The sequence below is a fragment of the Chiloscyllium plagiosum genome, chromosome 24 (genome assembly GCF_004010195.1).
Source record: "Chiloscyllium plagiosum isolate BGI_BamShark_2017 chromosome 24, ASM401019v2, whole genome shotgun sequence".
In the NCBI taxonomy this organism is placed as follows: Eukaryota; Metazoa; Chordata; class Chondrichthyes; order Orectolobiformes; family Hemiscylliidae; genus Chiloscyllium; species Chiloscyllium plagiosum.
The window spans coordinates 48,263,173-48,290,262 of NC_057733.1; the positions used below are offsets into that span (position 1 = coordinate 48,263,173).

At 38.4% G+C, this 27,090-nt stretch overlaps 1 protein-coding gene across 1 annotated transcript in view; it reads left to right on the forward strand.

Annotated features, from left to right (window-relative positions):
* LOC122562267 (centrosomal protein of 95 kDa-like) overlaps window positions 1–26,675 on the forward strand; it is a 60,783-nt gene extending 34,108 nt beyond the window's left edge. Inside the window, exons 11-22 of the mRNA XM_043715040.1 lie at window positions 3,223–3,413; window positions 5,823–5,964; window positions 8,015–8,129; window positions 10,383–10,552; window positions 17,531–17,623; window positions 19,730–19,877; window positions 22,524–22,693; window positions 22,958–23,032; window positions 23,325–23,477; window positions 24,399–24,545; window positions 25,334–25,405; window positions 25,998–26,675. Of these exons, the coding sequence (XP_043570975.1) occupies window positions 3,223–3,413; window positions 5,823–5,964; window positions 8,015–8,129; window positions 10,383–10,552; window positions 17,531–17,623; window positions 19,730–19,877; window positions 22,524–22,693; window positions 22,958–23,032; window positions 23,325–23,477; window positions 24,399–24,545; window positions 25,334–25,405; window positions 25,998–26,171 (1,650 nt within the window). The 3' untranslated portion in view covers window positions 26,172–26,675. The remainder of the gene's footprint in view (window positions 1–3,222; window positions 3,414–5,822; window positions 5,965–8,014; window positions 8,130–10,382; window positions 10,553–17,530; window positions 17,624–19,729; window positions 19,878–22,523; window positions 22,694–22,957; window positions 23,033–23,324; window positions 23,478–24,398; window positions 24,546–25,333; window positions 25,406–25,997) is intronic.
* The last annotated feature ends 415 nt before the right edge of the window (window positions 26,676–27,090 follow it).

The window sequence follows — 27,090 nt, forward strand, 5'->3', positions numbered from 1 at the left end:
ATCTCCTCTAGCTTACCAGTCTGTTTCACACTCTCCTCTTCAACAATACGGTCCTTCTCATTTGTAAATACTAAAGAAAAGTATTCATTCAAGACCTCTCCTATCTCTTCCGACTCAATACACAGTCTCCCACTACTGTCCTTGATCGGACCTACCCTCGTTCTCGTCATTCTCATGTTTCTCACATGCATAAAAGGCCTTGGGGTTATCCTTGATCCTACCTTCCAAAGATTTTTCATGCCCTCTCTTAGCTCTCCTAATCCCTTTCTTCAGCTCCCTCCTGGCTATCCTGTATCCCTCCAATGCTCTGTCTGAACCTTGTTTCCTCAACCTTTATGTAAGCCTCCTTCTTCCTCTTTACAAGACACTCAACCTCCCTTGTCAACCAAGGTTCCCTCACACGACCATCTCTTTCCTGCCTGACAGGTACATACATATCAAGGACATGTCATATCTGTTCCTTGAAAAAGTTCCGCATTTCAATGACATCCTTCCCTGACAGCCTACGCTCCCAACTTATGCTCCTCAGATCTTGTCTTGCAGCATCGTATTTACCCTTTCCCCCCCCCCCCCCCCATTGTAAAACCTACCCTGTTGCACGCACCTATCTCTCCCCATAACTAAGGTGAAAGTTACAGAATTGTGGTCACCATCACCAAAATGTTGTATTACCGTCTCTTGACAGTGCACTGGAACAGGAAGTTATGTCATTGACATCATTGTGCATCTACACCTGCTCTGAAACCCAAAACGTTGATTCTGTTGATGTCACTGTGCACCCATTGGCCAGTTCCTGTCTCACTTGCCATCCTGTTGACAGCTTTGTTCAAGGGGTAGGGCTGTGGGTGAAACAGTGAGTATTAAAGGGTTGAGAGCAGGATAGCAAGATAGGCAACAAATGGGAGGTAAGTGGAGTAATAAGTGAGGAGCAAGGGTTGGGTGTGCAGGTGTGATTGACCAACACCCAATATGTTATTGTTCAATATATGCAGCCATTTGCAGTGTTGCTGACAGTGATATCACTGTCAATATGACTGCAATTGTGGCAGCAAAGATACACAGGATTCAGAACCTGATCTATAGGGAAAAGCTAAGGTGTTTACATTTAAAAAGATTCTTTTGTAGCTAAAATGAGGGATCGGATAAATGTGATCATGCAGGTGTTCAATAATAATAGGATTTCAGGTACATGGAGACCTGAATTGGGCAAGCAGAGGTGACACAAAATGGTGAAATGTGAGAGGCTGTTCGAATGGAGGATGACTATGTTGAAGACCATAACTTTTTTAAAACTTTTGCCTTTGATATACAAAGTACAATAACCTAAGCTGTACCTTTTTATTCAGTTGGAACAATGTACTGTATCTGTTCATGTTTCGGGCCCTCTTCATTGGGAATGTTAGCTCCTTTCAGTCTGTAAGCATGCCCCTGAGCTACTGTTGTCACTTGAATTCTCCCTTTTACTCCCACTCTAGCCTCTTCCTCCTTCTAGCTTCTGATTGATCAAACTTTATATGGACTCCATGTTAAATTTGACAATTTCAGATTATAACTATTTTTCTTGATAGCACACTACTATTGGCACATGTTGTTATTATAAAAGCAAAATACTGTGGGTACTGGAAATCTGAAATGGAATGGTGGAGCAGATCTGGCAGCATCTATGAACCTTGCAAGTTTCAAGTACTTTTTGGCGACTTATTAGAACGAGTTCAGCTGTTGCCATTTACTAGTTTTGGATTTTTCTTTGTACCCTGAACCTTTTTTTTTTGCCTTGTGTAATCGCTTCTGTTTGTCACATTCATTTCCCTTGTTTACTATACTGTTGAAAACCTTCCTTTTTCTCTTGTCTTTGCTTCCATGTATCTTTCTCTGTTTTGATAGTCAGTGAACTGATACTTAACTCTTTTCCCTTATGCTGCAAGACCAGAATGTTTCTAGTATTTTCTCTCCCCTTTTTTTTTGTTACCTTAGGAATAGTCTAATTGGCTGGGAATAAAATCTATTTCCTGATCCTGTATGTTGCTGGAGTGATTGAATTAAGTCCAAGAGTTGCAGCTATGCTATGCTTCCTTTGTATTTCTTCCACTAGTCTTCTGATGGAGAAGAATTGAGAATTGGATTATCTGAGGAATGTATGGCAAAAGCTGCTCCTTTAACAAGGTCATGCTGTCCTTATCTTTTTTTGAGTTTGTAAACAACACAGACTCAAAGTCTGGGGTTAAAGGGTTTTACGACCAATTTAATACTAGCTAACAGATACTACCTCAGGCAGAAGGCTTTCAAGTTTTTTTAAACAAAACACTTGTACAATGAAAGGGGAGTGGCCTGTTCTCCCAGCTCAGTTTTTCTCTGATTTGGTTTGGGTTTTAACAGTAATGTGGTAAAAGCTGTTGGACCCAAAGAAGCAGGTCCAAGCTGGTACTCTGTCTGACTTCTGTCCTGTAAGAACCTGTGTTTGATTTTGTGCCAAGGGGTGTTTATGGGATTTGTTGCTAGTATTAGTTAACAAAATCATTAACTTGGGCTAGACTGTTGGGCTTTTGGAGAGGATAAGTTATTCGGTAATTTTTTTTTGTTTATGCTTTATTTGGTAATCTTGTAAATAAAGTCTGTTTTGTTTAAAACTAAGTAGGTTGACCAGCTGCATCCCTCCTGGAATATTCTCATTACACCTGCATAAAACCGCTAGCAAAGTTAGGGTCTAAGCTATCTTCTTGAAATGTTTTGAAGGGTCTGGCCTCGTCCATAACAAATGTTATAAGTAATGCAGATCATCTGAAATATGTTTGATTGACATGGATTCAGAAGCAGCATGAATCTGTCAACTTTTGTTTAGTTAGGTCTTTTTCTTGCTTCATTTCTTTCCCCATCTTGGGAAAACTTTTTTTTTTAATTTTTACTTACTTATCAACTTTATTTGTGTACTTTCTTCATGGTTAGGAAGCCATGCCTGTGAAGAGACTAGTGCTTTACCTAAGCTTGGAAATAACATTGATTAGCCTGTTGGTTTTTTTATTTTGTTTTGTTTCATATTGATTGTTCAAAAATTTGCACACTGTGCTCAGGACACTGAGAATTTGGAATCTTCTGCTCAGCCCTCTCTCATCCACCCCTTCTGCCATATTTCATGTTGAAGAATATGTTATAGCTAGAACCATAATAAAATTGTCTATGTAAACACCTATTTAGCGATGCTTCTTACCATCTCTTGTATTACAGAACTCTGACAATGTACAGAAACGTGTTGCCTTTCAAACTCAGCCGGACATTAGATTAATGACCATGCAGAGTAAAATGGACCAGTGGGATTCAGTCTTGGAGGAACATGGGGAATCTAACCATTGGCAGTCCTCAGCAACACTGGAACGCAACCAGCATAACTTCAGGAATGAGGATAGTTCCCTTTCACTGTATGTTTGACTTTACTAGATTTGCAATGCCTTTAACAAATCGATCTGGTGTAATGAAAATGAATAGTTGCTTTTGTACATGGCACATCTCATGACATCCAAATGCTTCAAGTAAAGTATTCGTTGAAGTTTAGTCCCAGTTGTAATGTAGGTAACTACAACTAATTTGCCAAAGATAAGGTACCAGAAACAATAACTTTTATTATGAACCATTGTAACTATGTTGATAAAGGAACAGATATCAAACAGGACACCAAAATAGTTCACTCTTATTGCTCAGAATAATCTTATGAGATCTTTTATGTCCATCCAAACATACAGAAGAGATTGACTGACTCTTTTTTTTTTAGGTTACTTTTGGGTTTCACTCTCTATAAATATTAATAGATAAAGTTAAAAACCACACAACACCAGGTTATAGTCCAACAGATTTATTTGGAAGCACTAGCTTTCAGAGCGCTACTCCATCAGATGGTTGTGAAAAAGCAGTGCTCTGAAAGCTAGTGCGTCCAAATAAACCTGTTGAACTATAACCTGGTGTTGTGATTTTTAACATTGTCTACACCAGCCCCTCCACATCTTAATAGGTAATACAGTCCTGTATTTATGTTGACATATACAGTTTTGACTCTTTTTTATATAGTTACATAATTAGACTTAATCAGTACAGCTGGTACTGCTATAGCGTGTGTATCTTCAACGAAAATTAGTTTTAATGTGATTGAAGAATTTCAACCGTTATTTGTAGAATGCAAACTTTCCTCATCATCTGTATTTGCTGTAATGTGATTCCAGCCCCATTAGTTTAAATGGCGTGGCTGTTGTACAATTTTCTTAAAACGCGAGATCGCACGAGAATGGAACTATCGCATTAAATCAGAACCGATTGTACCCTAGATTATTAACTTTGTTAAATTTAAAGCCACAAGACAAGGAAGTTAATTCCTTAGACATTGCAGTATTTAAATTGCCACGTGACAGCGGGCACAAGCTGTCAACAAGACTGTATACCCATTCTGTCTACAGGTAAAGTCACAGCTAATGTGTTTCTATCTCTCAAATGCATATACTTGTGGCAGAATTCTTCTCTCCTTTTGTAGCTACATTCTCCATTATTCCCCCTCACACTTACTACATCATTCAACCTAAAGCACTCCCAACCCCACAACCTGAGTCAGCATTTGGTTCTGGTTCCCCTAGTGACTTCATTATCACCAACTCTTTATGGTACTCCTCCAATCGCTAACTGTTTCTCTGAACAGCAAATGCTGGAGAGAGTTTATCAGCAGGAGGCATCGCAGAGAAACCGTCAGAGATTCCACCAACTTTTTCCCCATCCCCTTCTTCCAAACTTGAATGAATATAGCCCTAAACCATCCAATCCCTTTTCATATGTTAGTCCTGCCATTCCAGGAATCAGTCTGGAGCCTATAGACTGACTCCATAGCTGGACCATTCTTGCTGTGATGAGACCAAAACTGTGCACACTACTCCCAGGTATAGTCTGACAAAGACCATATACAATTGTAGTAAGACTCGAATCCTCTCACAATGAAGGTCACAATACCATTTGCCACCTTGCTTTCTGCACCTGCATGCTTGCGTTTCAGTGGCTGGTATATAAGGACACCCTCGGTCTTGCTGCTCCCTACCCCTTTCCTAATCTAATGTCATTCAGATCATCTACCTTCCTGTTTTTGGTACCAAAATGAATAACCCACATTTATCCACATTTTACTCCATCTGCCATGCATTTGCCTGCTCTTTCAACTTGTTCAAATCACACTACAGCATCTCTGCAACCTCCTTACAATTCTCCCTCCAATGCAGCTTTGTGTTGTCTACAAACTTGGGGATACTAAGTTTTGGTTCCCTCTTCCAAATCATTATTAACATTTATAAGCAGCTAAGTTCTAAGTACTGAGTCCTGTGGTACACCACTAGTCACTGCCTGCCACTGAAAGTTGTTCCAACTTTATTTATCTGCTAACCAATTCTCTCTTTCTATCTATCTCTCTATCTACCCCAGTCCTATGCACTTTAACTTTAAATGCTATTGTGTTATGTGGGACCTTGTCAAAAGCCTTCTGAATGTTCAAATAAATCACTTTCACTGGCTCCCTCTTATCAACTCTAATTGTTGCATCCTCTCTCAATTCTCGTAATTTGTCAAGCATGATTTCCCTTTTGTAAATCTCATGCTGACCCTGTTCACTTCTATCACTGTTTTCCAATTGATGGTGGTTAATAAGGCAGAGTTGTACAACTGCAGATATACCAGTCTTACTGAGTGGAAGAGTTCCAAAATGTTAAATGCTGTGGATTGATTGGCAACTGCTTAAAAATTGACCTATGAATGTGTGAAAATTATAACCTACAGTCTTTTCTAATTGCAACTTCTTTTTATAGTAACCATAGAGATCGAGGTGATATATGCACTTTACTTGGAGATGAACCTCTATCTCGCCGTAGAGTAAAGAATATCCTTGCAGAAGAGGAGCTGCATGAGATGTCTGAGCAGCTGTCTCTAAAGCTGCGCCAACTTGATATGGTAACATTTGCATTCAGAACACTGCAAGATAACAGTCATTAACCAGTTAAAATTATCTTAAGATATTTGAAAAGTAATGGTCCTGCCTGAGAGTTCAAATTCTTGAGTCAGGTTGCTGTATAAAATGTTGCATGCCAGACAGGTTGCATGATTCCATATCCCATGGAAGTCCCACTGACGATCACTATATGGGAAATTGAGCTGTTACTGCATTTTTGGGTTCCAAAGCCCTTTTTGTTTTGCTACGCATAATGGATAATGTTTCTAAAGCTGTGATTGGCCTGAAAACATACAGACAGGATTTTCTTTTGCATTGAATACAAGGGTGGCATATGTTAAACCTTAATGATTTGTCTCAACTAGCATTCTTATCTTGGACATCACACTGAGGTAGGTGGAAGATGCTATGGAGATTTTACTAGAATGGGTTCAAAGAAGAATCCTCTTTGACTCTCACATTTAGTTCTGTATCTTTTTCTGCTGATGTTATCAAACATTTTTTTTTTCTTTCTCCCCAATATTTTGTTATTTCCAATTTCCAGTGTTTTTTGCTCTTAATTTATTAGAATAAAACCAAAACTAATTTTCTTATATTGAGAGACCAATGGCACTGCAGTTTTCACAACGACAAGGTTGAAGAAAATTGTGAGTACAAGTGTTTAAAGATCACAAAGGTATTTAACAGAGAAATGAGGAAAACTGTTTCCAGTAGCAACCATAGAATACCCATCAAAACACCGTGAGAGCAGAAGTACACCATTTGATACAGTTTTGCCATTGTGAGATTGTGATTGATCTGTTATTCCTCCACCCCACTTTCCTGCCTTATCCCTATACTCTGATTCACCTTACTGCTTAGAAATCTATCTTTGCCTTTGAATATATTTAACAACCCCAGCCTCAACAGCCCTCCATGGTAAAGAATTCCAGATTTGTTACCCTTAAAATTTCTCTTCACTGTCTTAAATGGGCAACTCCTTACTAAGTTTTTTAAGACAGCTGGCCCTAGACTTTCCTGCAATGACATCCTATAATTTTTCTAAACTCCAATGAGTACAAACCCAACCTACTTAACCTCTCCTAAGAAAATCTTTCCATATCTGGGATCAACCTAGTGAACTTGCATTGTAAGCACTCCAAAGAAAGTATATTTTCCCTTAGACATTGTGAATAGTTTTGGTTCCTTTTATCCAAGTGCGGTCTAACCCTGGAATGCCACCCCCGCATCCCCCCCCACCCCCTCTGGTTCCGCTTATCCTGCTTTTCAAAGAATGGTTCTGAGGAAGCGTCACTGGACCTGAAACGTTAACTTTGATTTCTCTTCACAGATGCTGACAGACCTGCTGAACTTTTCCAGCAACTTCTGTTTTTTTTTCTGATTTTATAGCATCCGCAGTTCTTTTTGGTTTTTATTATGCATTTCTAAATGTTTGCTATTACATCATTTTACAATAGACTCTAATGACGGATGTTAAGCTAAACGGCTTGTAATACCTTTTTGTTTTGTTTTTGGTGTTTTTTTGAATAAAGTTGTTACCTTTTGCACTTATCCAGAATCTAAGGATTCTTGAAATATAATTACCAGTGCATCCACTATGTCTGTGACTACTTCTTTTTCTATCCTACATTGCAACTCATCTGGTGCGGAAGACTTATTAACCTTGAGCTCCCTTGGTTTCTCTAGTACTATTTCTGTAGTGATTATTATATAATTATGTTCATTGTTGTGGCTTTTTCTTTAAATATATAAAAAAGCTGCTACTATCTTGTTATTTGCTAGTTTGCTGTCTGTTTGCTAAAAGATTAGTTTTTTTTTTAAAAGTAGTTATGATCAAGAATACCTGAAAGTGTGATGGAAGCAGATATAGTAGTAACTTTCAAAACCAATATTGTATTTATAGGGGAAAAATTTACAGTGTGACAAATTATACAGGTCCATTAAGACAAATGGCTTCCTTTTCTGATACCACATCATTCCGTGATTCGTACAGTTCTTGGCTCGAGAATTCATATGATTCAATATATGAATTGACTGTTCTCTTGTTAACAGATGCTGAAACAAGCTCTGGGTGAGAAGGATGAAGTTCATAATTCCAAGGAAGAAGATAAATTGTCTCAACACAGTGACAGTATCACAGAATATAGAAGAGTCCAGCAGTTGCCTGGTGAGTGATCTCAAATTTGTTAAACTGCATTTGAGATAAACTTTGGAACAGGTGCAAGTTGCAAGAAATTTTTAGAATAGATATTTAAGTCCAGCACATTCAGTAATCAATTACATAGTGTGTACAGCATGGAAACACATGGCCCTCATCTGTTTCTTTTATACTTGTTGACAGGATGCTGGTGTTGCTGGTCAGGGCAGCAATCTTTGCCCTGAGAAGGGAATGGTAAGCTAGCTTCATGGACATTGCAGTCCATGATGGAGTGGAGGTAGGGTTAGATACACCCTTAGTATTGTGCTGTTGGGAAGGGAGTTCCCAGATTTTTATCCGGAGAAGGAATGACACCAGTCCAGGTTAGGATCATAAATGGCTTAGCCAGAAATTTGGAGGTGGCGATGCTTTCACGCTGCCCTTTTTCTAGCTGGAGAAGTTGTGGGTTTGGAAGATACTATCAAGAGAGCTTTGGTGAATTAACTGTTGTGCATCTTTTAGATCGTGTGCACTGCTCTGCTTTTGTCGAGGAAGCAACTGTTAATGGTCCATGTTAGTGTCCTTCCATTCCTCTTCATCTAACCCCATCAACATATGCATCTACTGTTTCTTGTGTTTGAAAATGTCTCTGCTTCTTGCTTCAACCACTTGTGTGATAAGTTTCGTGTTTTCAGGCGTCTTTATGGTAAAGAAGCTTCTGTTGAATTCTCTATTGGATTTATTAATAACTATCATCAGGCAATGAAATAAAGAGCTGCCTTTGGCCAGAACACACAACCCATCTTTTACTTATGACTCTACTTTTGGTGCCCATGACAAATGGAAACATTTTCTGTCTACCCCTATCAACCTCCATCATAATTGTGAAGATCTTCACTGCTTCTGAAGAGAATCTTCATTAGTTTATTTCAAAATGTCTTAATTTTTAATGTATTATTATTGAGGTTGGGGCAGGTGAGGTATGAAAACTCTGATGTAAGTAGTTAATTGGCATAAATAAAATGCTCTAATTTGACAACATTTCCTTATTTGCTATGTTACTTCATAACTATTTGTCAACTCCTTGCACTATTAGGTTCAATATGATTCCAGGAGAAAGTGAGGACTGCAGATGCTGGAGATCAGAGCTTAATGTGTTGCTGGAAAAGCGCAGCAGGTCAGGCAGCATCCAAAGAGCGGAGAATCGACATTTCGGGTATAAGCCCTTCAAGAATTCCTGAAGAAGGGCTTATGCCCGAAACGTCGATTCTCCTGCTCCTTGGATGCTGCCTGACCTGCTGCGATTTTCAAGCAACACATTTTTAAGCTTCAATATGGTTCCAGCTGAGTTTGATTATCATCAATGTTCATGAAAGATTTATGCACAGCAAAACTTGCCTAATGTAAAACATTAAACCCAGTTGTGTTTTGAGGGGATTACTAGGTGTGTGTAATTTTTTTTTTGTCTAGATAATTAATTGTGCATTTTGACACATTACTAAAATTGCAAAGAAAATGCTTTCTGAATATAAGGCCCATTTAAATTGCTGATCTCGTTGGAAAGAAATGTATGAATAAGGAATTGGCTGAAACATGTAGGCATGTAACACAATTTTGGAATTGATGTATAGGCACCTTTCTTAATTCACTGATTTGATCATCTAAGATGCTGCAATTCTAGATTTGTGATCAACTTGCCACCCAGCTGACTCAGTGAATACCTCTGGTTGCAACTCAGTGCTGCAGCACAAGATGGTGTTTTATTTTGATGATGTCTCCACTGCTCATAGATGCGTTTGAGAATATGATGTAACCCCCCCTCACTCCTCAGAGTCTGGAAATGATGAAAGTGGACACTCCATGCTGTTCAAGTTTAAACTACTGTTTGAAAAAAATCTGAAAAACAACACAGCAATGTCTGACCTCTAAACTGAAATGCATCGAAACAGCAGCATAAATGGGACTTTTACATGTTAAAACAAGACCTAATTATTTTAATGCAAGAAATTGGTACAGCTGCTGTACCTTGCAGAAAACACATAAATTATCTTCTTCTGTTTTGTCTGTGTATTTGAATTTTGGAAATGTCAAATAGAATGAAATATAATTAGTATCAAATTTGAATATTTGGAACTAGTGAGGAAAGACTGTTTCTGCCCAGAATAAAAGTATTTAAGCTGCTGTAATCAACTGAGTTATTGTTTTTTGGTCAATTTAAACTGACACAGTATTTAAGTGAAGAGATTATAAAAGGAATAGTAATCCAATCCATTTGTAATGCAGCAAAACAAACCAGGAAGCCAGCACGTGCCCGCTCCCTTTCTCCATCACCACCACGACATACCCTTCAAGCTGAATTTGAAGATGCTGTCAATAAAGACTCAAAGGGACAGATGAGGAGAATTCGCAGAGAGCTGCAAAAAGAAATGGACCAACAAAGGATGAAAGCAAAGGTAAATTAATTCCAAAGGTTGGACTAACTCTTTTTAAGCAAGCTGAAATCAGTTTGTTGCACTTTGAATAAATCTGACCTTTTTTAAGAGAACCATTTGAAAAGCAATGTTAAACTGTCCTATTCACCGTTGCTGCTTCAGAAAATATTGATCTATCCAACTAAGTCTTTCAAGGTAATTTTTTTTGTAGAGTAAGCGGTGCTTTTAGTAAATGAATAAATGTTTTGGACTTTGACCAACTTTTACTAAATTAATCATATAAAGAAATGAAATATTCAACTATGTTATATTAAAGAAGTTATTATTTGATTCCATATTGTAGTTAGCCAGTCCAATTGTTTACTATTTGAATGTGAGTTATGTTTGTGACCTCCAAGCTTCACGTATAAAGAATTTTTTTTTTTGTAGGTAAGGTTCTGTTCAATTGTACTATGATTTTTGTTTTCAAGACACTTTTAACCATGTTTTCTCAGTGGTACAGTTTTGGGTCAGTCATGATTAATAGTCTCTCAAAAATTGGTCTACAGTTCTGACATCTATTAAATGAATTAAACAAAGTACTAGAAGCTGAATGAAGATTACAAATTACATTTAACAAGTATCATTCAGGTGAGCTGTTAAAGAACTGTCACCTGCGTGAACATTATTCACATCAAATGTTGGTTGAGGCATGTAGATTTTTTTTTTAGCAACTGCATATTTAACAACACTGACCATTGCTGATGAGCTCAAGGAGGAAACGTGGATAGGTTTGAGGGTTGTAGATTGGTTGTTCAAAATCCTAGTATGCTGTACCTGAGTGACTGGGGTACCTAAGCCTCTACTATCTATTTCAGTGATGCAGGAAGTAATTAGCACCATCTTTTTGGGCTGTTCAGGATGGGAAATACATCCTGTCTTTGCCAGGAAAGCTCATATTCCATGAATTAATTTAGAAAGCCTTATGTGGTGTGAAAGTCTGTAGTGCCAGATCATTTCATATGAAATTTTCAGTGAAATAAAGTAGAGAAAATATTGGACCTTTTTCCATGCATAAAACCTCTGTAATGCTGTTGATTCTATCCACTTCTTTTTAAAAAAAGATAGAGAAGCACTTAAGTAGAGACTGATACAGGGCAATAGGGTATGGAAAAGTTAGAATTGTCCTAAGAGTGAACTTTTTGGCTGAATTAATTCTCTGTCACTTCAATTTGCTTTTAAGTGCAAAACGATATACTGAATGATGTGACAGTGACGAACCACAATATTTTCATATGTACTTATGTCAAGTCTCAAGCTCACTGTTCCCTTTTGACTCCTCGACTATTGATAAGTGATCAGCCTGCTGTGCAACACCTAGTATTGGATGAACAGAGCACTTCAGTTAAATATTGGGACAACTGAAGCCATTATTTTGAGCACTGCTCCAAATTATGCTTCATAATTGCTGACTCCATCTTGTGGTCTGGCAACTGTCTGCATTTTAATTAGTCTGCTTGTGCTCTGTTGTTATATTTGACCTTCTGGATGCACTTCAGACTTCATTTAATCCATCAATATGACTATGTCTATTTCCACTTAGAGCACGGAGTCATACAGCATAGAAATAGACCCGACGGTCCATCCAGTCCATGCCAAAGATAATTCCAAACTAAACCAGTCCCACGTGTTTGCTCATGGCCCCTTATCCCTCCAAACCTTTCCTATTCATGTATTTATCCAAACTTCTTTTATGCATTGTGATTGTGCCTACATCCACCAGTTCTTCAGGAAGTTCATTCATGTACTCAACTCCTTACTATACTCCTTATTTACACTCCACTGTGTGGCCAAATCCTGTTTTGAGTCTAGTTACAAGTTTGCTAATGACACCACTGTTGTAGCTTGGATGCCAAATGAGGAGACAGAGTATAGGAAAGAGATTGACGACTTAGCAGCGTGTTATAAAGTCAACCATCACTCCTTCGACAATCAGTAAAATAAAGGAGGTGGTCAGTGACTTCAGAAAGTGGAGTGGAGGACATGCCCCTGTCTGCATCAATAGTGGAGAATGTCAAGTTCCTGGGAATGATCACTAATAATTTGTCCTGGTCCACCCACTTTGATGCAATGGTCAAGAAAGCACAGGAGGCTAAGGCAATTCAGCATGTCCGCAAGAAGTCTTATCAATGTTAACAGATGCATCACTGCTTGGTATGGTAACTGCTTTTCCCAAGACCACAAGAAATTAGAGTAATGAACACAGCCCAGTCCATCACAAGCCAGCCTTCCATTTGTTGACGCCATCTTACTGCCTGCTCCAATGAGAAAGCAACCAGTGTAATCAAAGACCCCTCTCGCCCTGGTTATACTCTTTTTTCCCACCTCCCGCTTCAGTCAGGCAGAAGGTACGAAAGCTTGAATACACGTATGATTAGATTTAAGAACAGCTTCCCTGCTTTTGAATGGACCCCTCAGAAGTTAATTCACATCTCTCACTCTGCATGTTTTCTGCAGCTGTAATACAGTATTCTGTACTCTGTTCTGCTACCCTGATGCACTTCATATGGTATGATCTGTCTGTGCAGCACACAAAACAACACTTTTTCAGTACCTCAGTATGTAACAATAATAAATCAATCAACCTCTGTCTTCTGTTCAAGTAAGATCAGCCTGAATATCCAAAATTTGCTAACATAAGTGATTTTGGAGAATGGTTTGAGGAATTTCAGTTATGTGCCCTCTCCAGTACTTTTGCATCTTCTGAAATGTAGTGCCCAGAAATAAATGCAATACTTCTGGTTAGACCAAACTTAAATGCTAGAGGAACTCCAGTCTGACTGTGTATCTGGAGGGATGAGGAGAAGAGTGATGGAGTGAGAGAGGGGGATAAAGTCAATAAAGGAAAAAATAGGTTTACTCTGCTGAGATCAAAGCCAACAAACCAGACACAGCCAGACCAAGGTGGGAATGTAAGAGAGTAGCTTTGAAGATGTGGAAATAAATTATGGAGTCCTCGAGGCCACGAAGTGCCGAAGTGGAAAAAAGTATTGTTCCTCCAGCTTGCATTGTGCTTGATTGGAACATTGTTGTAGACCAAGAACGGAAAGGTTAGCATGGGAACAAGGTATTTTAACAAAAGCCTTTAGAAGATCGGTGTCTTCTTTATGTGGACAGAGTGGAGGTGTTCATAAAGTAGTCTCCCAGTCTGCATTTGGTCATCTCATGTAAAGGAGATTGCATTGCAAGCAGCGAATACAGTAGACGAGATTGAAAGTGCAAGTAAAATGCTGCTTCACCTGGAAGGTGGTTTGGGGCCTTGGATGGTGAGGTGGTGAATTGGCAAGTGTTGTACCTTCTGGGATTTAGATGGGAAGATACATCAGGGGAGTGAAGGTGATGGAAGAGTGGGCCAAGATGTTAGAGAGGTAATGGTCCCTATGGAATATTGACAGTGGAGAGGATGGGAAGATGTATTTGGTGATATCCTGCTGGAGGTGACAGAAATGGCAGTTGATGCTTTAAAAGCAGAGACTGGTGGGGTGGAAGGTGAGGACAAAGGGAACTGTTGTTTAGCGGGGAGGGAAAGGGGTGAAGGTAGATGTGAGAGAAATGGATCAGATGTCATTGAGAGCATTGTTAATCACAGTGGGGTGTGGTGGGGTAATCCTTTCTTGAGGAAAAAGGACAAGTCAGAAGATGATGTTTATACAAGTTCAAATAACATCTTTTGCTCTTATTCTCTGGCCCTGTTATTAAAAATATACAGGCTTCTATTTGCTTTGTCAAGGTGTCCTGTCATTTTATATAAATCAGTAATTTACCCAGACCTCTCTGCTCCTGCACCTCTTTAGAATTATACCCTTTGTGTTAAATTGTTTCTCCAAGTTCCTCCTAGCAAAATGAATCCCCTCTCATTTCTCAATGTTAAACTTTTATCTGTTGCCTATCTGCCCACTTCATCAACTTGCCTACATCTTTTTGAATGCTTCCAAGTTTTGTATCATCCATCATCATTGAAATCATGCCTTTTTATGCCTAGATCTGAGACAACTAATGTGGATTAGGGAAGAAACAAGGATCTTGTACTGACCCCTGTTCCCTGGATGCTGCCTGACCTGCTGTGCTGTTCCAGCAATAAAGTTCAAACATGCCTAGATCTGAGACAACTAATGTGGATTAGGGAAGAAACAAGGATCTTGTACTGACCCCTGGAGAACCTACAGTCCAGAAAACATGCATTAACCTCTTTCCAGTCAGTTAATCAATTCTAATATCCGCAATGCTACTATCCCTTTTTATTCTATGAGCTCTAATTTGTGTTTGTTGCATACCAACAATTGTCTTTTGGAACACATTTTTTCAATGTAAAGTGACTGTGGAATGAAAAAGATACCAGCAATGATTTTTCAATGATTAACCAACTAACATACTAAAGGATTATGCAACTGTTTTGTAAACTTAGATGCTGTATTCAGCAAAACTGGGAATAACAACACTTGAAGGAATTGTTTGATCAATTACAGTGTATTAATTTGGTCATATTTTGCCTCAAAAGTGAATTTGTTTTGTTAAACAAAAGTGACTTATCTGAGTCACAGAATCAAAGCAGAGTGTAACCCAGAGATGCAGGAGTTATTCTGGATTTTCCAATGTCTACGTCACAAATGCATCATTTAGCAATATATTGGAATAAGCGTATTTTGTCAGAAGCTTGGTACAGTTTTCAGCACAACACTGTCTCCTTTGATAAGTTTGCCAAAGAACAGAATTAACTAAAAATATTGACCACTTAAACTGCAATAAATACCACATCAGTTTGAATAGTACCAAATTACAATGAAACATCCGACTGGTATTGGTGCAGTGTTATTACAAGGCAGCAAGGTAGGGATTGAATCACCAGTCAGTTGTATTTCTACAAAATTGAATTTGTGGTAGCAGAAGTATTCAACTGTGGTTAGAGTTCTGAACTTGGTCTGGACAATCACCATCTATAGAATGCATCTACCAGGCCCGCTGTCAAGGAAAGGCCACCAGCGTTCTCAAAGATCCACCCCCCCCGGCAATACTTTTCTACAACCTCTACCATCGGGGAGAAGGTTTTAGAAGCCTGAACACACGCACCAGCTGGTTTCTACCTGACTGTTGTTAGAATACTGAATGGACTCCTGAATTAGCATTCACCTTTACCTGTGTTTTTGTTTTTGCTGCTATTTACCTATTATTTATTTATTTTATTTATCTATCTGTGCTACCTAACTCTGTGATCTGCCTGTATTTCTCGCAAGACAAAGCTTTTCACTGTGCCTCGGTACACGTGACAAGAAATTCAATTCAACTCGAGCTCGTAAGCCCGGTATTAGGTCTAAAACGTTTTGAAATCTACATATCTAACAACTCTGCAGATCACTTCTCATATTTCTGGAATGATTTCACAAAAGTGAGACTTTTGAGTTTAATGCTACAATCACAATCTGAAAATAATTCATGTGACTAAAAGACATTATATCTAATACTTGTCAAGTGCAGATATGGAAGGAAATGTCAGAACAATCGACTTGTTTTGTATATGCTATAGCTGTGAATAGTGATGAGCAAAATAATACAAATAATAAATGCATCTTAAAGATAGCTTTTTAAACTTTTTTTTCTGCATGATATACCATTAGAAATCTACAGGATGAGAAAAGAGCCTTCAGCCTAATGAGTCTTGGTTAGTCAAAATCAACAACCTAATTATTTTAACTTTCCAGCACTTAATCCATAGCCTTGTATGCCTTGACAACACAAGCATAAATTTAAATACTACTTGAATGTTAAGGTTTCTGCCTTTACCTATCTTTTTGTTATAGCCTCCCACCACCCTCCAGTTGAAAATGATTTTACTTCTACTCCCTGTAAACCCTTTGCCCTTAACCTTCAATCAGTATTCTGTGGTAGTTGTTCCCTCCACCAAGGGGGGAAATGTTCATCCCATCTGCTCCTCATGATTTTATACAGTGAGTGTTTATAGTAATATTTGGGATCTGCAATATCTTCAGTTCTAGATTAGATTAGATTGAACCCGGGTCTCAGGCGCTGTGAGGCAGCAGTGCTAACCACTGTGCCACCGTGCCGCCGTGAAGGTAGTCGTTTAAAAGGTGAAATTTTATTTTAAGAGTGGGTCAAAGTATTCCCAAGAAATCATGTGATTTGAACTAAATGGCTAGACAAGCTAACTTGAGATAATAGCTGGTGTTTACTAATAAACAACAAATTTAAGGTAATTCTGAAAACCTGGACAGGAACAAAACAGCCAGTGGACTGGAAGACCAGGAGCAGAGTGAAACTGGCACAGTGGAAAGCTGGTGTGGCATGTGACTGTTTGCACAGTGACTCGTAAACGTTGATCTGTTATCTGTGAAGAACTAGGGTTGAATTTTATGAGAGGGCCAAAAATAGGGAGTCAACTTTTACATGTGAACGACTATTACTTGAGTATATATGGTATTTAGCAGCCTCAACATAGTTTTTGAAAAAAGTAGGGTTTTAATCCAATTGCTTTAAGAGTCAGTGATTTTATAAACAAGTGATTTGTTTCTTGGAGAGACAGAATTACATCTAGCTTGAAATGCATAGTCAGAATAGGAAAATGCAAACTCATCAGTAAAATTTTAAAAAATAGATGTGATACTTCACTATGTTGCGTGTCTTTAATGGAAATTGTTGGTGGGGCAAGGGTTGAATTTTGTTTTTGCTGTTTTAAGATCTTTCCAAATTAACCTTATTTTCACTTGTAATGCGATACATGTTTTGTTCTTTTTGTTAAAAGTACACTAGCAGATTCTTGTGAATATGTTCAGTGACTGATCTTGGTGGTAACCAAATTGTAGCAATAAACACTTGGCCTATCCAGTCTGGTTTCACTCTGGGATTTTTACTAGTCCTTTATTATCAACAACTGGAATTAAAACATCTCGTAGTCAAACAGTTAGTTAATAATAATGTTCATACACTCCTTCCTTCGCCCCATTGCAGGAGGTGAGTGAGTCTTACAAAGAAGAATTGGTCAACTACAAAATGAAGGAGAAATCTAAGCTTGAAAAAGAGAAGAAAAGTGTCAAGAAAGCAGTGAGTCATATGTGCTAAATGTGTCTTGACTTGATTTTTCTTCTAAATGTTTAGTAAAGATAATTAACTATTGGGCCAGAGCTTGTTTTTAAAAAAAACCTATTTTGGGCATCACCTAGGAAGAGCACTTATTGCCTGTCTCTGTTCAACTGAGTGGCTTGTTAGGCCATTTTGGAGTGGAAATGGGAATCATTTACACTGCTGTGCGTATGAAGTTACAATTTGGATATGGGTGGCAAATTTCCTTTCCATAAGGATATGACCAGGAACATAGAATATTACAGTGCAGTACAGGCCCTTCAGCCCTCAATGTTGCATTGACCTGTGAAACCAACCTGGAGCCTATACTACACTTCCATTATCATCCACATGTTTATCCAAAGACCATTTAAAGTTGGTGAGTCTGCTACTGTTGCAAGCAAGGTGTTCCACACCCCTACTACTCCTGAGTAAAGAAACCACCTCTGACATCTGTCCTATATCAATTTAAAGCTCCGTCCCCTTGTGCTAGCCATCACCATCCGAGGGAAAAGGCTCTCGCTGTCCACCCGATCTAACCCTCTTTATATGTCTCAATTACGTCATGCCTCAACCTTCTTCTCTAACGAAAACAACCTCCAGTCCCTCAGCCTTTCCTCATAAGACCTTCCCTCCATACCAGGCAACATCCTAGTAAAATCTCCTTTGAACCATTTCCAAAGCTTCCACATTCTGTGGTGACCAGAATTTTACGCAATACTTCAAGTGCGGCCGCGCCAGAGTTTTGTACAAGTCCAGGATGACCTCGTGGCTTCGAAACTCCATCCCTCTCTGCCAATAAAAGCTATGCCTTCTTAACAACCGTATCAACCTGGGTGGCAGGGTGGTACGTGGACACTGAGATCTGACTGCTCATCTACTCTATCAAGAATCTTATCATTAGCCCAGTACTCTGTATTCCTGTTGCTCCTTCCAAAGTGAATCACCTCGCACTTTTCCACATTAAACTCCATTTGCCACCTCTCAGTCTAGCTCTGCAACTTAGCTATGTTCCTCTATAACTTGCAACTCCACAGATCTGTGTCATCTGCAAATTTACTAACCCATCCTTCTACGCCCTTATGCAGGTCATTTATAAAACAGCAGTGGCCCCAAATACAGATCCTTGCAGTACACCACTAGTAACTGAACTGCAGGATTAACATTTCCCATCAACCACTACCTTTCAGCTAGCCAATTTCGATCCAAATCACCAAATCACTAAATCACCCTCCAATCCCATGCCTCCATATTTTGTGCAATAGCCTACTGTGGGGAACCTTATCAAACTTCTTACTGAAATCCATATACACCACATCAACTGGTTTACCCTCATCCACCTGTTTGGTCACCATCTCAAAGAATTGAATAAGGTTTGTGAGGCAAGACCTACCCTTCACAAAACAGAGTTGACCATTCCTAATCCACTTATTCCAAACAAGATGATTATAAATCCTATCTCTTGTAACCTTTTCCAACACTTTACCCACAACTGAAGTAAGGCTCACTGGTCTATAATTACCTGGGTTGTCTCAATTTCCCCCTTCTTGAACAAGGGGACAACATCTGCTGTCCTCTGTCTTCTGGCATTATTCCTGTAGACAATGACGACAAAGATCAAAGCCAAACACTCTTAAGATCTTCCTGGCTTTCCAGAAAATCCTAGGATGAATCTCATCTGGCCCAGGGACTTATCTATTTTAACATATTCCTTAATTAATAACACCACCTTCCTATGAACCTCCATCCCATTTAGTCTGGTAGCCTGTATCTCAGTATCTCCTTGACAACATTGTCTTTTTCTACTATGAAAACTGACAAAATTTGGAGACAATAACTTTATATTTGTCTCCAAACTTTATTTCTTAAATTCATGTACATAATGAGTAATGAATGACAAAATCCACGTAGCATTTGGACTCTGAATATCCTCCCAATGTTTAATTCTTCATTGCTATTTGTCTCTACTTGTATTAAACTGATCACATTGAGTTGAGTTATGTGATGAATCCTGTGCTGCTCCTGATTCCATATAAAATGAGCAAACTATTCCTTTAGTGTACTTGACATTTTACATCTGTTATGAAGGAACAAGAGTATAAAGAAAATATCTTCAAAGAAACACCGAAAACTCCACAGCCAGCAAAAGTTTATTCTGCAAATACCACACCACGAAAGCAGAAGCACAGCCAGTGGACACGGGCAGGAGTAACAAAGCCAAAGAAAGCAACTCCTAGTAAGAATTCAAAGAAATACTTTGATTTTTGCTGAGTGGAAAATTGTGATTGAGAGACATGTTAAATTGTGGAACTACTAAGGATAGTTTGAGCTTTACATTTTGAGCCAAAATACACTGGATAAAAAGAGCCCCAACAACCCTTGTGAACTTTGCTCTGGTACTAGCTGTAGTAATTTTAACTTGTTTCGTTCTGTTGAACTCTAAGGAAGGCTGGCTATGGATGTCTGCACAGCCATGAATAACGTGCACTTTCACATAGTTAAGCTATTATTGCTAAAGAAACCAAGTAGTTCATGAAAAGGAGAAAGGAAGGGCAAACAGATGCTGAGCAGGTGCTAAGGAAAAAGTCTGGTGGTGGTGATCAAAGAAGCGGCTAAACATTGGGCTTGGCCAGAGATGAAGCAAGTTGGAAAGATTCTAGAATAGAATGTTGAACCTTTTGACGACAAAAAAGAACAGCCATCATTTTGGAGTGGGGGGGAGCAACAAAGTTTGCAGAGTTAGATTCAGAAAATGGGAGAGCTGGGATATAATGAATGTCTGGAATCATGCAATTTTTAAATTCAGCTGTGAAATGGAAGACTATTGAGGACTGTGAAAAGGTGAAGTGGGAGAGGGAATTTAGCTTAAATTTCAAATTCATCAAGATGGCCCTCCAAAGGAAATAATATAGAATCATAGAATCCCTACAGTGTGGAAGCAGATCGTTTGGCCCACCAAGTCCACACTGCCTCTCTGAAGTGGGAGGAAACTGGAGCATTTGGAGGAAACTCGTGCAGACAAGGGGACAATGTGCAAACTCCACACCTGAACGTGGGTCCCCGGTGCTGCGAAGCAGCAGTGCTAACCTCTGACCTACAATGCTGCTCCAAATGTAACATGTTAATTTTTGTGAACTTGTATGTAGGCAAGCTGTAGAAATAGTTAATTGATTGTGACACATTGGCAATAAAAATACACCCAATCCCACTACTGCTGAGGAATTCATCTATACTTTAATTATTTGCAGATTCCAATTCCTATTACAAAATAATTCTTGGTTCCATTCAGTTTAATTTCTAATCAACCTAGACATTATTACACACCTCTGAAGCAGGTGGGATTTGAACCAGGAACCTACTGGCCAAGCAGGAGGGACACTACTACTGCAGTCCCCATTTCTATTTTCTTCAAACCTTTTTTTCTTTGACATCTTTTCAGCTGTGCTGTTTAGTGTGATTTGATAATGTATAAAATGTTTTAATTTGAATCCTCTTCCTCCACCCCCAGTAATTTTAAATAACGATCTAAAATTTGTCAGTCCTTTGATAGCGCTATTATGGTATTTTATTCGATTCTCAATTTGAAAATTGATCAAAGTTTTTTTCATTGTCCTTTACATTTGTATACATAAGTACATTCCCCATCATCCGTTTGTTTTATTTTAAGTTACAAGATATTATTCTGGCTATGCTCTTTTCTTAGAGTAATTACTCATACAACATGGAAACAGATCCTTTGGACCAACCAATCCATGCTAAACATAATCCCAAACTAAACTAGTCCCACCTGCCTGCTCCTTGCCTATATCCTTTCAAACCTTTACCATTCATGTACTCATCTAAGTGTCTTTTAAATGTAACTGTGCCCAAATCCACCACTTCCTCAGGAAGTTCATTCCACCTATGCTGTGTTTTTTAAATAACTATTGCCCCCATCTTTCATGCATACTTGAGGGGATACAGGGTGTTGAAAAGCACCTCTTTCTTTCAATCTCTCTGTCACCTTAAAAATCCCATCTTCAAATTCCTCATCCAAGGGAAAAGACACCTACCACTATTCCTATCTATACCCCCTAATGGTTTTAAGTTTCTCTCCGGTCACCTCTCGACCTTCTGCACTTCAATGCAGGACCTCCTTTTACTTCAGTGAAAAAAGTCCTGTCCTTTCTTTGGAACTCAAACCTTTCAAAAGCTGGCAACATCCTGGTAAATCTCTTCTGAACCCTCACCAGCTTAATAATAATCTTCCTATAAGAGGGTGACCAGAAATGGACATGGTACTCCAAAAGAAGCCTTACCAATGTCCTGTACAACCTCAACATGAAGACCAAACAATCAAGGCAAGCATGCTAAATACATTTTTAACTACCTTGTCTATATTTGACACAAACTTCAAAGAATTACATGCCTGAACCCTCCAGTCTCTCTGTTATAACACCACCCAAGGCCTTACCATTCATTCCACACAACTGATGTGGTTGTCTTTTTGGCTTTTTAATTGTATACAGTCAACATTGCTCCACACTTCAGATTTTGAAGAAGGATTAAACATGATTACTGACTTTATTTGAGAGGAAATGGCTGTCTGCATTACTGCAGCCTATTCAAGAGGTACAGATTGTATCTGTTATTGGAGAATTTGAGTCTCCAGGTGATAAAGTTCTCAGCAGCATTGGTGCTAGCCTCCATCAGTTGGAGGCAGTTGCAGCTTACTGTCATCTAGTGCATGGTTGATGCACTTCAGAGCCATCAGACACCGACCAAAATTCTGTCTTTAACCTACTGTGTGCACTGACTATGATGTTTGATAGATATATAAACACACTATTGTTTGTCATTTTCTCCAGTCAAAGATATTTAAGCATAGTTTTTTTTTCTGCAGTGAAGATACAAGATAATGACCTTCTGCCTTTATTATTGGAAGAGTTTCCTTATCTGCCACTATCTCCACATGCTATGAATAGGATGTGGAAACAGCAGTTTAAGCAAATAGAACAGTTGATCAAGTCTGGTCTTGACGGGGACCGGAGCCAAGCCAAGCTGCAGTCAGCAGTGAGTTGTATTTCATGCCTCCTGTTCTATTCAAGAACTCTGGCCAAATCTCTCTTTATTGTGCTGTAGGTTTTTTTTTGTTTACTTCTGATGAACTGTCTGTGGGTGTGAATGTGTTTTGAGTGGTTTGGGGATGAGGAGCAATATGGCTTCTATATTTAATGTTTTGAAGAGATTACACCTGGTTTGCAGGGATACCATTTGAGTGTGCACAGCAAACTCCCGAGGCTTAACAATGATAACTGCTTTTTATTTTATTTTCAGATTGAAGATGCCCAGAAAAAGCATGATCTCTTAATTAATATCATTAAAAAGGAACAGGATCACAATCTGCGTCTGGTGAGGCTAAAGGATGAAATTGACTTTTTAAAAAAATTAAAGTTCTATTTTGTAAAACCATTACTATTTATTTTGACTGTTCAATACTCTGTGGTGCCCAAGCAGGTTTTATTTACTATAATAGGCAATCTGTTTGGTTATCTAATCGAAAGCCATCTAATCATTCTAGTTGTGGTTCCCCACCGAATATTGTTTGGCCCTGGATTTATCTAATTTCTTAAATTTCTTTTAAGCTGTTTGAAGTACTATATTGATCTCTTTCAAACCACCCACCTTTTCACTTTTCCTTCAGAAAGAGTTTAAGGAACGAATTCGGCAGCAGAAAGCTGCCCAGAACAAGATGAAGGAGCAAAGGCAGCAAATTGCCCGTGCCAAGAAATACTATAACGACTATCATGTTCAACTGCATGCAAAAATGATGAGAGCAAGAACTCGAGAAGAACGGGTAAGGTAGACCCTATGGGCAAATTACTTTCTATTCTGTCACCTTCATACTACTTTTACCGTGTAGCAGTATTGCTAATGTGAGGCAGATGTTGGTGAGTTTAGCTGGGCCATGTGGTTGGACGGGTTATTGTACCTTTGTTTTACAAACCAATAAAGCAATTTACAGTAGAGTCCTTTTAGCACTACCATCATTTGGCTTTGCTGTCATTGGTCTCATTTCCTGACATTTCTTCTCTTTCTAGCTCCATACAGCCAATTTTGCTGTATTCTATTTTTGGACTCCATTCAATTTCTGATCTTGGTACTGTCTATCTCCAACCACTTTGTGGGACGAGCTTCTCTATTTATGCAATTGATGCCTTTTACACTTTCTACCTCCTTCACCTCTAACTACATTATGACTGCATTCTGTCTGAAATTGTCCTCAATGTGTCCGAATCTCCTTCAATTGTATTAGGATTCTCTTGTCACAAAGCTGCTACATCAGCATTTGGTTCCACCCTGAGGGGGAAGTTCACACTGCATACAGTACTCATCATCTAAGACTGTTATTTTGGCTCTTCTCCTGCTCTTCTTTCTCCCTTATTTTCCCATTTTTAAAATTTGTTCCTGATCATTATGATACACACCAATTTATCGAATGAAAGTGTCTAAATTGGAATGTTTTTCTACCTTGAACACACTATATAGGAGAATTATTGGTAGCCACATTAAAATGTTTTAAAGAATGTTTATGAAGTGTCAAACCAAAATATGTGTTGCATAACATATATATTCCAATGAACATCAATAAGTTTGTATGAGGAGAAATTCTTTTGACAAACACCTGCATAATTAGGGGGCTTTTTAATGTAGACATATGCAGTAACTTATTTCTATCTGTAGGAAGTGGCCTAATGTTATTTTCCTAATTCAAAAGATTTTCAAAAACCTGTTTGAGGAAGGTTTGGAGATTCAGAAACAGAGATTACGTGAATTGAAGACTTACACCAAAGAGAAACGTCAGGAGTATAAGAAACAACAAAAGGAAGAGTTGCAGTCAATGGAGAATTACTATAGAGATCAGGTATTTGAATACAGAAATGATAGGAACCTTGCAATAAACTAGCTTTTATTCTGGTAACATACACTGTGCTATAGTTTCTTGAAGTATGTCTAACATAGAAAAACGAACTTGCATTTAAATCGTGCCTTTCAAGACCTGATTTCCCAAAGCAGCACCACCACAGTCAAGTACTTTTTAAAGTGTAAAGTGCATTTTGGTCGTGTAGAGAAATACAGTAGACAGTTATATGGCTGCTTGTGGAACCTTGCTGTGAAAACGATCAACCAACGCCACAAAATCTGGTAATTTTAAGTATTCTCTCTGACACTAGATGAAATCACCTGCCCTTTTAAATAGTATCATGGTATTTCTTTCATGCATACTAGAGGGGACACAGGATCTTGAAAGGCACCTCTTTGGCTTGAGCACATAATCCAAGCGGAGTGAAAAAATCATGGATTCAGGTCCCAATCTGGATTGCAACCTTTATGCCAAGACTCATTAATTAGGAAAAGAGCTAATGGCTAAAATGTTGTTTCTCTGCATCACTGACCTTGCTCTAGAAAAAAGTAAACTGATGTGGAAAATCAATCCAGTGTATTTGACATCAGTCACTTTGCAGACTAAATTCTTTTTGAGTAATTTATCATAACTTAAATGCCCTTAAAGTATGTACTAGCAAATGAACTTGCTATTTATTTGATCTGGATGTAATTTATGACTAGCAATGTTCAATTTATTGCCTACAAGTGTTAAGACTTCAAACATGTTAATTATGAACTGAATTTTTTTTTAAACTTTCAATCCAGTTTTTAATGTTGGCTGAAACTCTGGCACAGGAGCAGCAGAAAATTAACGTCCAGGAGACTGCACAGAACAAGGTAACTTTGCTTCTTCTACTCTGACTCTCCCTGAAAGAATCTTTATTTTAAAAGCTACACCATATAAGCCTGTAAACTATGATTTTGCTGTCTCTCGTCTCTGTCAGAAACAACAAAGCGATTTAAATGCGAGATTCTTGTTAATAAGTCAGTAGGCTGGATAGCTGGTTTGTAATGCAGTGATGCCAACAGGGCAGGTCACCCTGAAGATACCTTCTTCTCAATCTCTCCACTTTCCTGAGACATGATCCTCTGATTAAACCACCTACCATCATCTGTCTCTATTTCGAGAGCAGCACTGTTATGCTCTGGGACTATGGTGACTTTACTGACTGAAGAATCTTTTGTCTGAGAGCAGTATAGGAATGTCTACACCTTGCCATTATTGTGAAAAATTTTATTTCAGTGTCTAACTCCTTGTTGATTGCATTCTCATTGTAATGTTGCACAACTAATGAGCCTTTGATCCAATATAAATAAGCTGGATTATGTTGTGAAAACAACATACAGAAGTTAGTTGTGCTTGGGTTTCAGAAGAAAATTACGATCCCTAACTTGTTACTTCCATTGCTAACACTACTTGAATTTCTAGGCACTCCAAAAATGGAAGAAAGAATTGCGTGCAAAGATGGAAAAGGAAATTCGTGAACTTCAGGAAATGATAATACAGGATGATGATGATGTGTTCTTTAGAGAATTGGAAGCAGAGAGAATACAGCAGCAACTCCAGATGGCATCTTTCCAGTACAGTAAAATACCATTATAAATATTCATTACTGAGGAATGAGTTCTTTGGTACCTGATTTAAACAGGCTCTGGTCAAAGAACTATAATTTCCCAAAACCACCTGCATTTATTTAACCAGGCAAATAAATTGATTAGTTGCATGTGATAATATTTGAGCACAAATCCATATTGAAATCTAGATCTTTTAATGCCCTTTGAGTTAATTTAAGTAGGAACAGATGATTACTGTGTACATACACTAGCTTCTGTTTCACTGTACATTCTAAGATGACTTCGCTCATGTATTATGCCGGCTTGGAGATTTAATATAAATATTAATTATTACTATTACCTTTTATCAGTGAACAGATCGTTCTGTTAGTAGCCTGAAATGCAGACTCAGTTGTGCCTCATGTGAAAAGATTACTGTTAAGAGCCTGCTGCTACTTAGTATGCATCAATGTTTACAAGATGGTTTGACACTAATACTGTAAAGCTCATTCCATTCAAATGATTTTGTACATTTTTATCCTGTATAGTGGATTATTGCCCTCATATTTACAAGAGGAAAGGCAGTTCTATTGATCTAACTTTTCTACATGATCATGTCCTGAAACTAACTTATTAAATTTTGCTTTATAAAAATCATTAACAAAATTCTTGTGATCTTTGAGTAGTCTGTAGAACTGAGTCATTCATTCCAAATTGTGTTAAACATGCCTCAGCTTTTCTATTAATTGAGTTTAGATATTTTCATCAATGTGGTCAGATGTTATTACATACCACCTGAAGCAGGTGGGACTTGAACACAGGCCTCCTGCCTCAGAGGTAGGGAGCTGTCCAAACTTTCTTTAAGTAAACAACAGTGCAGCAGGTGTCTCCTTGATGTGAAATAAGTGTATATACAAGGATGACTTTGCTGCACACTTCAGGCAAAGGCAAAGGTTGTTTCAAATTCC